Source organism: Danio aesculapii, chromosome 14, assembly GCF_903798145.1.
Source record: "Danio aesculapii chromosome 14, fDanAes4.1, whole genome shotgun sequence".
NCBI lineage: Eukaryota > Metazoa > Chordata > Actinopteri > Cypriniformes > Danionidae > Danio > Danio aesculapii.
This window is the reverse complement of record NC_079448.1, coordinates 35,598,065-35,611,585: the sequence shown is the minus strand read 5'-3', so window position 1 is coordinate 35,611,585 and position 13,521 is coordinate 35,598,065. Positions and strand designations below refer to the sequence as shown.

The 13,521-nt window shown below is 35.1% G+C and overlaps 1 protein-coding gene across 2 annotated transcripts; it reads left to right on the top strand.

The window, feature by feature from the left end:
• Positions 1 to 2,914: 2,914 nt before the first annotated feature.
• lamp2 (lysosomal-associated membrane protein 2) lies at positions 2,915 to 12,130 on the top strand. Of its 2 annotated transcripts, none has more exons than XM_056471889.1 (6): positions 2,915 to 3,056; positions 5,576 to 6,075; positions 6,149 to 6,280; positions 6,922 to 6,976; positions 7,769 to 7,939; positions 10,560 to 12,130. In XM_056471889.1, the coding sequence occupies exons 1-6, from the start codon at positions 3,011 to 3,013 to the stop codon at positions 10,706 to 10,708; spliced, it is 1,053 nt and encodes a 350-aa protein (XP_056327864.1). In that variant the 5' UTR covers positions 2,915 to 3,010; the 3' UTR covers positions 10,709 to 12,130. The 2 variants fall into 2 exon arrangements, with proteins under 2 accessions (XP_056327864.1, XP_056327865.1); XM_056471890.1 differs by lacking the exon at positions 10,560 to 12,130 and adding an exon at positions 8,896 to 10,290 and having other exon boundaries at positions 2,916 to 3,056.
• The last annotated feature ends 1,391 nt before the right edge of the window (positions 12,131 to 13,521 follow it).

Sequence of the window (13,521 nt, the reverse complement as noted above, 5' to 3'; positions counted from 1 at the left end):
TAGTGTAAGACATGATGGCATGGTTTTCAGTGACAATATAAATCAAGTTATGCATTTGTTACAGAGCTGTAATTTATTGAACTATGCTTGAGGCAGTGACACAATAGGATAGTTTTGACATACTAATACTATTTATTTTCATAGTTAATATATTTAATATTTGTTTTTTCTCAATTATTTGTTTAGCCATATTGTTGTTCTGTGTGAGAATAATCTGTCAAAAGTGTGATAGCACATTTGTGAATGCATTTTTTATAGGCCACAAACAATATATAGGTTTTTTTTCCCAATACATGTGCGGAGAAAGCGGGAAAATAAATCTGTATTGTTTATCTTTTTATCTTTCATTAAAAAACCAAACATTTTTTTTGAGGAAAAAAAAACAAATTGGTTAAAGTTGTTAGCATTGTTTTATTCAATACTTTTTCCAACCTCAGTTTGCCCAGATAACAGCTTTAAATCTTCTTCTGCTTTTTTATTTTTAATAAAAATATCTTAATTTTGTCTTACAGTTTTCATTTATACTTTTCATAATGTGCAGCTTAATAGCTGCTTAATGTGTTTAGGTAACATTTTTCATGAGACATAATAGTGAACATTTTAAATATGATTTTGACAATAGCCCTGTTAGATGCCCCCTCAGGGTATTTACATTTATGCATTTGGCAATTGCTTTTATCCCAACTAAATTAACATTAATCATAACTGGAGTTATGATTGTTGTTTCCATGAAATAGTGTACATTTTAAACATCTTCACTTCCATTAAACCTCTAGGATAATTGAGTGAAATAATTAAACACAGTCATTTGGGAAATAATGCCATATCTTCAATTAAAATATGAGCAATTAAATATGTAAATATACACATGCCTGTGTATAAGTCATGTTTTAAGCCTTTTAAGTAAATTGCTTGCACAGGACAAAATTTAGACTTATGAATGTGAAATTTTGCAGGCAGAGAAAGCAAGTTTACCACAAAAAACTACTTTCTTTTAGGTTGTTCATAGTTGACAAAGCCCAATATTACCTCCTCCAATATAAAGTAAATTCTTTAACATTTTGCTTTTAATAAAACCCAAGATAATTTTCTAAAATGTTTTTGTAAAGGGACAATACCAAAAAAGATGAACAACGGTTTCAAAACAAAAATAAAAATAGAGGTGATTTCATGTTTATATTTTTTTCAAATAACAAGGGACGGGCATGAATTTATGAATTATTTTGTAAGAAATCTCTTTTACTTTATTTGTTAGAAAATAACTGTGAAAGCATCCATACCTTTTACCAACAAATGTTATCCAGGCCCATAGCCAAGAGAGATTCAGATGGTTCGAAAGACCCACACCTCACCGACAAAGGTCTATAATTTGTCCCATTCAAAAGCTCATTTGTCCTCTTTTGACTGCTATGCCATCATAAATTTTGAAAATAACCCATTGAAAAGACTTTAAGACCAAGTAGAATCATATGTTGGCTGTTGCTTCGGTGTGACTTCAGCTAGTCAGGTTTCATCAATGCAAACAATTATTTTTCATGAGTCCAACATTCAGCTGTGCAAGAAAACACACAAGCTGACAGAAGTGAAGTCCGCTTTCACTATTGACCTACTGTATTGTTTTTAGTGAAAACGTTTTACAAGGAACTTTACATCTAAATCTTGGACCTCATTTTTGAAACAAAAAATGACCAATAAAAAGGTGTAAAGCACCAAAAAGCGGCCCATATTAAAATGAATTTAAATACTAATTTGGCTATTGTTGTTATTCAAGAATATTCAAATGTATTTTTTTTCAAGAGAGGCTAGAAAATTGTGAAGCTCTACATTATTATTAGTGTTTTAATTTTTATATTATTCAAATGGACAAATTCTGACTGAGGAGAGTTGAATCATGTGCTGGCTAGTTTGGTATTTGCCTATTTTAAACATAAGTATTGTTTATTTATTTATTCTAAATCTTTAGGAAACATTGTGGTACACCAAAACATGATTATCATGAACCTGACAAGCTAATCCAGCTAAAATGGTGCTTAAAATTTTATTAAAGTGCAGTATTTAAACCTCATAATTTAAAAAAAAATGAGGCGAAAACTCCAAAAATGTCCACTTTTTGATATAAAGAACCACCAGGCTTACACCAGGCTGGCTACGGGCCTGTTATCCACTGCATTATTCTAATAAGCAGTCACACCGGGTAGACAAATAATATTTTGCTATTATTATTATTATTTATTTTTTATTATTATTCTTTTTTACAAGTAGATGCAAAACATAACATACCAACAAAAGAATGCACAAAATTAAGCAGAATTTGTGACAAATAATAAGGGTACCACTCAATAGAGCAACAAGACCAGATGGGATCCCATAATACAGAAAATTCTTGAAAATGATCTAAAAAAATTATTTGAAAATCCTTGACCCACAGAATTAATTAATTGGCCAATCAATAGTACATCATTATCTAATCAACTTTGAAAAAATAATAAAATATGGATTTATTAAACAAAATTGCTTTATTAGCTTGAGATCTGGAATAACATTATCATACTTATTAAAAACTACAAAGCAAGAGCCTATTATGAGAAACCCCTCATGTCAGGAATAAGGTATCTTTAAATTAAATCTCTTTAAATCTCAGTATGAAGAAATTAACAGCTGGTGATAAATGGATGAAATAAACGTTTTGTTTGTAATACCATATCAACATGCACGATGATTTTATGACAGCTTGTGTGTGAGCATACTGTTTAGACTTTAATTACGTTAACACGTTTAGTAAAACATTTCGGTCTGATTTAATTACCCACAGGTTTGTCAAATGAGCAATGCTCGTAAACTTGACGTCAGGCACATGTGCGGGGGGTGGAGGAGAGGGCCGTCCCGCCAGTCATATGACTTATATGAGCTCAGGTTTGAGGTTGAGCTTACAGCGCTGCTGCACCGGGTCACACTCGGTCCGGGCGTCTCTTTCTGTCTGTCTGCTCAGAGAAACCATCCACCCGTCGCAATGGCTGTCCGCTGTTTTCTGGCTCTGCTCTTTATTCTGCTGAGTGGTACGTACGATTGTGTTGTTGAGCGTTTAATTTCAGACGGTGTCGCTTTACAGAAACAGATATTTAAGTTTATATCTGGCTGTTTTGCGCAGGCCCTCGGGAGCTTGCTAGCGTTAGCATTAGCCTGAATTATTACCTACGCCAACAGATGCGCGGTAGATATTCAGAGACTGTCAGTTAACCAAGTGGTCGTTTTTGCCTTCATTGGGTTGTTCAAATATACATTTGAATGACTTTAGAAAATCGCATACGGTTTTTTTCATAGGTATCACGGTCATTACACTGACACTAATATTTGGCTGTTGGATTGTTAGCGAATTTTGATCAAACCGCTAATGTTAGACCTGTTTACGTACTGTTGAATATGTTGGGTAATTTTATATTGAGTTCTAATACTTTTATAAGCTCTCACTGCTTATGAGTTTGATGCCCAGAAATGCGGTCTACTGTGAAAGTTTACAAGGGTTTCCGACACAACCGGTGTGACTCAAGCTGTCAACCTGTAAATCATGCGCCGCCATAATGACTCCAGGGACTTAAAATGTTTTTGATTAAGCCATTTTTGTTCGTAATCAGTTCATATAAACTAAAGAATTTTTTGCACTTAAAAAGAACTTAACAAACCATTTGTAATTAACTTCAACAAAGTGAAAAACCTGGAAGTAAACTGTATTACACTTACTGCGACATGTGATTTGTGAAGTGCTTGTTCAGTGTGTTGATATTGTCACCCTCTTTCATCATGTGATTGTCGTGTGAACATCAGGTTAATGATTTCATCAAACTAAATGAGCGACGGTCACACAGTGCTGATCTAACGGCTGTTATGCATTACACAACTCTTTAACAAAATGATGCAGGACTGCCTATAATTCACACTAAACAAATGAGAATCCGAGAACTGAATCAACGCAGCTCAATTTGGATGCACAGATGTAGTGTGTCTAGTTTTGATATCGAATTGCACTTATAATAATATTTAAAGAAAACTATAGACTTCAGGAGATTCTATAAAATCTGGAGCTTTTGTCCATTCCAAATCTCTTAGGGATTTTTTTAAACCTACTTAAATGTAAGTGTTGGTCTAAAGCAGAGAATTCAGGTTTTTTTTTTCCCTCCCTCTTCCTGCTTTTCACTCAGGAAGTGTAAGCTTTGGGATTGTGCTTGGACTGCTGTTTTATTTCCTCGTGAAGGTGGTTGACAGCCTACTCTGGACTTTTTTTTTTTTTTTTTTTTTTTTTTTTTTTTTTTTTTTTGTTTTTTTTTTTTTTTTGTTTTTTTTTTAAATAGTCTCTTGACATTTGAATTAAGTAATGGATTTATATCCGTCCTTAAATGATTTATGTAACGTAGTTATAAATACAGCAAGGTTTCCATAATAAACTGTAAATGCACAACTTAAGTTTAAATTGAATTCTTAAATATTCCAATTCCTTAAATTTTGTAATGGGGTGTTTTTATAGTACATCTCTAGGGCTGGGCAATTTGGCCTAAAATCAGTCTCGATTAATTGAACATTTTAACTCTTATTACGATTAATAGACTTTTTTTTTTTTTTTTTTTTTTTTGCCCTCATATTCCACTGACAAGTTTTTATATGCCATCTAAAGACATCTCTGGTGCAGCTTCCAATCATTGTCAATGAAGTGCAAAGTAAGGCTCAAGATTGAGTCCATGGTCCTACTTGACGAGAGAACTGATTTGGTTGCAGAAGTTGGCTTACAAATAGGCATGGGCTGGTATAAGACACTTGACGGTATGATAACCTTGGATAAAACGGTATTGTGTGGGTTTTTTTTTTTTTTTTTTTTTTTTTTTTTTTTTTTTTTTTTTTTTTTTTTTTTTTTTAATTTTTAGGGCAGTAAACATGTCAGGCTAAATTAAACACTGATTTATTTACAAATTAAAAACGACATCTTTGGTTTATTTTAAATATATACCTTGAAAATGGTCATTGTCCCATACCTAGTCACAAGACGCGTAGGGAAAGTAATAGAATTTGTCCTGGAAAAATTAGATTTATTTTTTTAATAGGTTCAATTTTGATTTATCGCCCAGACCTACTAATTGACCGGACTGTACTTGAGCTTGGACATGCCTGTCATGTTCCTTTGTCATTTGGTGCAAAATTAGGATTAGAGTTCTGTTCTGTAAAATTTTAGCAGTGCGGACCTTATGAACATCAGTGTTTTTCATTGCCATCAATTTCAAATTAATTATACAAATAGTTCTTTAGGATAATTCACCTACAAGTTGAATTAATTTCTTGCCTTGTTGATTGGCCTATTCTTTAAAACCCCTATTCGTTTGGCCAGATTGAGCTGTCAATGACTTGTAGTGTGAATTATCCTTTATCATCCAATATTTATTGACTTCTGTCCCCTCAATCTTTACCAAATAAGCAATTTGGCTCCAATTGAATTCATGCTAATTTTTGCCTCTCCAATGGGGAAACCCCGCAGCAATGTGAAGTACAGGGAAAATGTTTGTTTATAACCTTCTGCTTCCTCCCTGTGCAGGTATTGTTCATGCTGATATGATGACATCACCACTGCCCTCAACAGCAGAGCTCAAAACAGCCAACGTCACCCAGACTACATCTACTACATCCACCTTCAGGCCCACTTCAACTTCCACTCAATCCACTCTGACTACAGAACCTGCCGCTAAAACCACTTCTGCACACACCACAGTTACCACTTCAACTCCAACTTCCACACAAAGCACAAGTAGTTCTAGCACCGAGGCTACAGTTACCACGTTAGCTCCAACTACCACAGGACACAACACAACCAATTCTACCACAGAGCCGCCAACTACCACAGGACACAACGTGACAAATTCTACTACAGATGCGCCAACCACCACACACACCAATGCTACAGGAGCCCCGACTCCTCCTCCGACGACTCCTCCTGTACCAAAACCGACTGTTGGAAACTACAGTGTCAAGACCGATAACGTCTCAGACTGTCTGCTGGCAAAGATGGGCCTTCAGTTCAGCTTTAAAATAAGTGGGGTGTGTAATTTATTAATTATTTATTTTTCAAATTCTGCTCCGTCTCATGTTTAATTTAAATGTTTTTGTTTAGAATGCCAGCCTTCAGACTGTTAATCTTGACCCTAATATGACAAAAGTGAATGGGACCTGTGGAAGTGGTGGCAGTGACTCTTCCCTCTTTCTGATGTCAAAAGACATCACTGTTCATTTTGTCTTCACAAACGTAAGTATTTAAAATGTGAAGCTACATTTACAATGGTCTAAAGTTCAGAAGGTTGTAAAATAGCCAGGTTGTTTGTCATCTGACCAAAACGGTTATGTTCGTTCATAACTTTTACGTTGTTTTTTTTTTTTTTTTTTTTCCTTAAAAGCACAGGTGTCAAACTCCATTCTTAGAGGATCGCAGCTCCGTGCAACCCTAATTAAACATGCCTGATTGAGTCCTTCAATCTGGTTTGAAACCTATAGTTAAGTGTTGAAGTAGGGTTGCAACTTGACTAAACAGGACTGTGGCCCTCCAGGAACGGAGTTTGACACCCCTTGCTTAAAGCACTGTTTCTCAACCACGTCCCTGAAGGACCACCAGCTCTGCACATTTTCAATGTCTCAATCAAACGCATGATTCAGGTCATCCGCTCATTAGCAGAGACTGGAAGACCTGTGATGGGTGTGACAGACGAAGACATGCAAAACATGCTGTGCTGGTGGTCCTCCAGGAATGTGGTTGAGAAACACTTGAAGGATGTGATTTTGGGGTGGACATTAAACGTTGTTCATCCTAAAAAAGAGAGAAATTATATTAAAATGAGTGTAAAATGCTTACAATGTCATAGTAAATGTTTTTTTTTTTTTCTCTCTCCATAGGTTTCTCAGAAGTTCCATCTACATGCTTTGACATTGACTGTTGATCTTGGAAATGGTAAGATTGTCCAATTAAATCTTCGGTCTCAAACTCAATTCCTGGAGGGCCGCGGCTTTGCTCCAACCCCAATTTAAACAGCTGATCCAACTAATTGAGATGTTCATGACTCTTTTGAACACCTATCATTTGGATCAGCTGTGTTGTGATGGGGTTAAGGTAAGTGTGCAGAGCTGCGGCCCTCCAGGAATTGAGCTTGAGACCTATGGATAAATGCAATGTAAACTTAATTTAGACTAATATTTTAATGTTAGTCAGCCATTTCAAGTGAATTTAGGCATCCCATCGTTACATTGTATGACTTCCAAAAAAATGAGTTTACTTGCTGCAATTTAATCTATTGAAGCTTTTCGTGATCTGTTGTACAAGAGGAATGCAGAGAACAAATTTTGCTTGGTAGAAATTTGCTTTGCTTGTATGTATTTCTAGTGTTAGATGTTATCTGAACTTTGTCAAGCTAAATTAGATTTAATTGGCTCTGCTCTTTGGAAATCAGTTGCTGCAACTTAATGTTTTTACTGCTAAATGTAGAAATTATAGTATTTTAAACTCTGCTTTTAAAAATAATTAAATCTGGCATCAAGTCTTCAAAATTGACTGCGAAACACTGATTCTGTGAAATCAGCCATAACCAATATGGTGCCATTTTGAGTTCTGCATTATTTGTGCATTGTCGTTTACTAGAACTGTTAAGCTGCTTTGATGCTCTACATTTTTAAAAGTGCTATAGAATTAAGAAATTAGTTGAATAATCCATGTAATCAATCAACTGAATTTTCCCCCTTCCAACAGGAAACATTTTCAATGACTCTAATACTAATCTGTCTCTGTGGGAGGCTTCTGTCGGGAGCTCCTACATGTGCAGAAAAGAGCAGAGCTACAACATCAGTGACAAGCTCACCCTCAACACATTTGAGCTACAAGTGCAGCCCTTTGACGTCCAGAAGAACGCATTTAGCACAGGTATGTATATTGGTGATGCTGAGCTAATTTCCACAGGTATCTGTCTGTTCATCACTGGTATTTATACAGCAATTGTTTAATATACTACGGCTCTCAGTCCTGTTATGAGCTAAAATGTAGATTAAAGTAGAACTGACTGACATTAAGAGTGGGGGGATTGGAATTTATTTATGGTAATTCTCACTTTTAGTGTGAAACTGCGGCACTGCTCATGCACCGCTAAATCTGATAAACTCATGGTGTTTCCTGTGTACTTTGCAAGATCATTGATAATGCAAAGTTTATTTGGACCAAAGGCATTTGGTGTCAATTTAAATTTTGAAATGTACACGGCCTATTAAATGTAGCATGATTCAGCATACACATTTTGGCAATTTAAACTCATCCTAGTCTACATGTAAAACTACTCAAAATAAGTCATGACAAGTGTTTTTTTTTTTTTTTTTTTTTTTTTTTTTTTTTTTTTTTTTTAATATATTTTAAATCAAATTTCAACTTGATTTGATTTAAACTTCTAAACTGAAACGTTTGTATACATAATCAATGTGTAGTGACTTATGTTGGCGGCAAAGCATCACATTTTAATTGGTTAATTGTCATTTAGGCACTGCACTGGTCCATAAAACACCATTTAATGTTCAAATTATACTAAATGTCTGCTGTAATTTGGTATAATTGTCACAAACACCATTTTCATGCTTAAGATTATGGTTAAATGTATGATGCTTGGCTAACCTTCACATTTTATCCACAAATTAGAAATGTATATTTTAATGTAAACTTATATTTTTGATTTAGTCACTGTTTTTCTAGATATCTTTAATCCACAGAGATATGGCCCAGTATTACCAAATTATGATATTCCTGTCTGTGCAGTAATCTGAGAATTATCTGCAGTGGTTTTAATGACAACTGCAGCTTCATCGCATGTTCATTCATGTTCTCTCTGTCTGCAGCCCATGAATGTTCACTGGATGACACCAGCCTCTTAATCCCAATCATTGTTGGTGCCGCTCTGGCTGGTTTGATTTTCATTGTTGTGATTGCATATGTGATTGGTCGACGAAGAACCTATGTTGGATATCAGACACTGTAATGCAGCAAATCACAGAATCTATTCCTGGGTATTTTAAGGGGACGCACAAGCCTGTTCCTGGACCACTTAATAATTGTGGTGTTTTGTGCAATCTCTCAATTGGCAACTGACTCTAGACCACAAGAGTCAAAAAAAATAGAATAAAAAAAATAATGTAATGCAGAGGCCCCTAAACTGCAATGCCTTTTTAAAATCAAAAGAAACAGTGGCACTCCAGGACCAGAGCTCCCTATCAATTGTGTACACCTTTCTTCCACCTTTACAATTTATTTGAAGTGCATGGTCCCATTTTATCTTCACGTAAATTGGTGTTACACCCTTGCTATTTTGTTCTATATGGGAAAACAGTAGCTTCGTTCATCATGGGTTGTGGCCAATGTAACTTTAAATGCTCCATATCAGACCCTGCACTTCTCTTAGACATTCCTTTGTTCATTTTGCAGTTTGCGCAAATTTAAATTGCCCATCAAAGCTGTCATTTTAAACTGAAACCATTTAATACACCACTGCAGCATTTGGTTTAAATATTAAAAGCAGTTATAGTGACAACCACTTCCATTTATTGATATAAGGTGCTTTTGCATGTCTTAAGATCATTTTGGGGAAATGTAAACACTGACTACCCCTTTCAGCCCATTAGTTCTAGAACGGAAAATTAACTGCAGGATATTTAAATTTGACTAGACCTAAATAAATGAGAAAAGGACACCAATGTGTTAAGTTTTTGTTTTTTGAGCAACACTTGAGCTTTAAAGCAAAAGTTACATTTTGTTTATTAAAAAGGGATTACTTTTTAAATCAGCCGTCTTCTCCGCTTAATAAATATGGTCAATTTACTGCTACTCTAGCCTGAAAGATACATGCTGCTTTTTGCTAATATGTCTGTGAATTGTATTTTCTGTGAGATGAATTATTTGCACCTGTTTGAGCCCTCAATGGCAGTAGCTATCAATTGTATTTAATATACTTTGTCTTTAATTTTCCATAGCTTATTTCTGGATATCAGTTGCAGAATTTGTTCAATGTCTGTTCTCATCACATTATTGCTCCTTTTTTCATTTCCAGTGAATTGACACTATGCACTATTCAAATTTAATTTATGCAGCACGCGCACAATCATGTAAATTTGTCAATTAAGTCAGGACAAATGACACCTTCAAAACCTGTCACTGGCAACTTTGTGCCTTGCTTTAATGAAGTTAATTCTTGCTTTCAAATCAGTTGCATCAATCAATAAATATGGATTTATATTTGATTTGTATTTGCTTTATTTCTGAGCGCTCCTTTCTCTGCCTGCAGCCTTGTGAAAAGGGATTATTATCGGAGTGCCCTGATATTTGATGTGATTAATGTGTGGGTTTTTCTTTATTTTATTAAATAAATGGGCTTTTAGCTGTAATAAATGAGAACTATTGTATATACATAACTGGTGTGGGCCATTTTTTTCAATCTTAATTTACGATATAAACCAATTTCAGACATTTGACACCCTTTCTTTGCTTCACTCATTCTCTTTATTTTCAGCTGAGGATTGCGACGCAGATGAGCCTGATAACTTCATTGTCCCTATAGCAGTTGGAGTTGCCCTGGCGGTCCTCGTTGTTGTTGTTTTACTGGCCTATCTGATTGGACGAAAGAGAAGTCAAAACTCTGGCTATGAACAATTCAATTAGTTCTAGTAATCATATCTAATCACGTTCTGCAGTCTCCTGCAGTATTTCAGCGATCAAGTCAATTCCGTTTAAGTGCACACGAAATTTTAGTACACTTTCTTTTGAGAAATGTTTTGACAATACTTTGGTGTGGTGATTCTTCCAAAATGCCTGTGACGTACAATGACCACCATTCTACAATGAAGTTCTGTTGTGATCTAACATTGGATAATCACACTCACCATCCCTTTCTCTGTCTCTCCTTTCTCCCAGCGGAGGAGTGCTTTCTGGATTCTGATTTGAGTTTTCTTGTCCCCATTGCTGTGGGTGTGGCACTCAGCTTCCTAATCATCCTAGTGCTTATCTCTTACCTGATTGGCCGGCGGAAGAGTCGTACTGGTTACCAGTCTGTATAACCACCTGCCCTGCTGCCGTCTTGTCTACTAACCCTGGCTTCACTTATCTCTCGTTTCCGATCCCTTTGGCTTCCTCCTTTTACCCTGCAAACAGTCCAACCCTCTAGTTTCTAACATGTTTGATTGCCATTTACATCTCTAATCATTTCCTGTGTGTAATAGTTTTCTGAATGGCGTGAATTTTATTCCTGCTTGATCTCACCAGAAGCAATGTCAGCAGGCATGATTTGGTGTAAGCACAGGCTGTCTGAAATAACCACTGGCATTGCGCTGTATGTTAAATGCATGGAGAAAAAAGATGATTCCTTTTAATGGGAGATTTGGTTTATTCTGAGGATGCTGTGATTTTCGTGAACTATATTATGAATGAATGATGCAATTATAGACTTTAGGAATAATGTTTGAGTTGAACCATTTGAATGTAATTGCTCAGTTGTGTAATCGTATTCCTGCACATTCGTGGCCCCAAATTAAGGATCAAATATCCTGGCACATTTCTAAATCAGCAGAGCTAATAAGTTACACATTTGCACTTAGCACATTGTATTGTTATAAAGGGAAACTTTTGTTTTTGACATTTGTACCAGCATTTGAATATAATTGTTGATTTTATTCTTTCATTGATTCCATTCGGTCCCTCAGGGAATGTTGGAAGTGTTATAATAGGCCTGTTAGTACATGGGTTTGTGCATTTTTAGTCCCCTTTTTTTTTTAATATACTGCTGGAGACCTGTATAAACTAGTTTTAAAGACCAAAGCTACAGTTTCCGTTTTTGCTCATCGTAGTGAATAACTTTATCCAATCTTTATTATACAGTCATTTTCTCTAGTCATTCTGTTCTCCCCAAAGGTTTTGGTTGTTAAAAACAAACACTATTAAAGACAGAATATCATTGTTGTACTATAGTGTGCCTTTTTAGTTGCATTTTTGTTCCTTCTCTATAGGATCGATCTCTGTCAAGTTAAGAATGTTGGTTCACCGTTTCAAAGTGGAAAAGATTTCAATAAAATTGCTTTTGTTTTTGTACATTACTCGTTGTCCTTCTTTAAGTTCTCATTTGTTGCTGTTTTTGAGTTCATAATTTTACACCTCATGACTTTTATGGTCCGCTTCCACTGGACTTGGAGCCCCAGTGTTGCTATAAACTTACTGATGTCATATTTATGGCAGTTGACTGGAAGTGTCTGAACTGTATATTACAGTAAGACCTCGCTTGCATGGAAGACTGACCTTTTATGTTCAAATGATTTGAGTTCCATTTTGCCATCTGCCCTGTTTAACTTAAAGGTATAGTTTACCCAAAGATTAAATTGTCAATTACACTGTCATTCCAAGCCCTTGAGACCTCAGTTTATCTTTGAAACAAAGATATTTTGGATAAATCTCAGAGCTCCATTCTTCATAGATTGCGATAGTTCCAACTACCGCCGCATTTTATGAAATTTATCAATCAATGTTAAACTATGAGAACACTTAACCCTTAACAAAACATGATATAGCATATAACTCATATTTGCTGTGTACTAACAAATAAAATAACATCATATTTTTAAAGTAATGCAGTAGAACTCTGGTTCCTATAAGAACCACAATTTACATGGAAATACAATTGAGATAAAATCAGATCACTACAAGCTTACTTTTTTAGGAGTTATGAATTTTTACAAGTTTAAAATGTTTTTAAAACCATGCCACATGTCAGTACAATTATAAGACTCTTCAATCCCGGTTTGTGGATGTTAAATCTGATTTATTTTGTATATTAACATAATGGATATCTATACAGCAGTGGATATTAACATGTATCCTGTCGCATTTGCTTTAACTAGCAATAAAGGCACAGACAACAAAAACAGCTACATTGTGTTCAGAGCAGAAAATCCAATATTCTGAAAGGTTTAATCAATAATCTGATGAGTGCTTTGAGCTCAAACTTTACACACACATTCTGGAGACACAAAAGACTTATATTAAATCTGGAAAAAGTAAAATAGGTGCCCTTTAAATCTGATGATTATTTCCTGAATTATCTGATAATCCAAGTATAACTGACCCATTTTCACTGTTCTTGTGACATTGTGAGACATTGTGAAAACCACCAACAGTTGTCTCTGTGAAGACCCAAGCCATGACCCTTTTAGCCATAGTTAAAGAAACCTGAGACTGTTCTCCTCACTGAAAGTTTCGTTCATTTAGGTCTAATGTGTAACTTATTTTACCCCTTTTTCATGATTTAATATAAGTCTTTTGTGTTTCCATAAATGTCTGTAAAGTTTCAGCCCAAAACACCCATCAGATTATATATACAGAGTATATAATATTACATATTATAGCTTTCAGAATATTAGAATTGTCTGCTTTAAACACAATGTAGCTGTTTTTGTGACACACACAGCACGCATATTTAACTTAGCAAT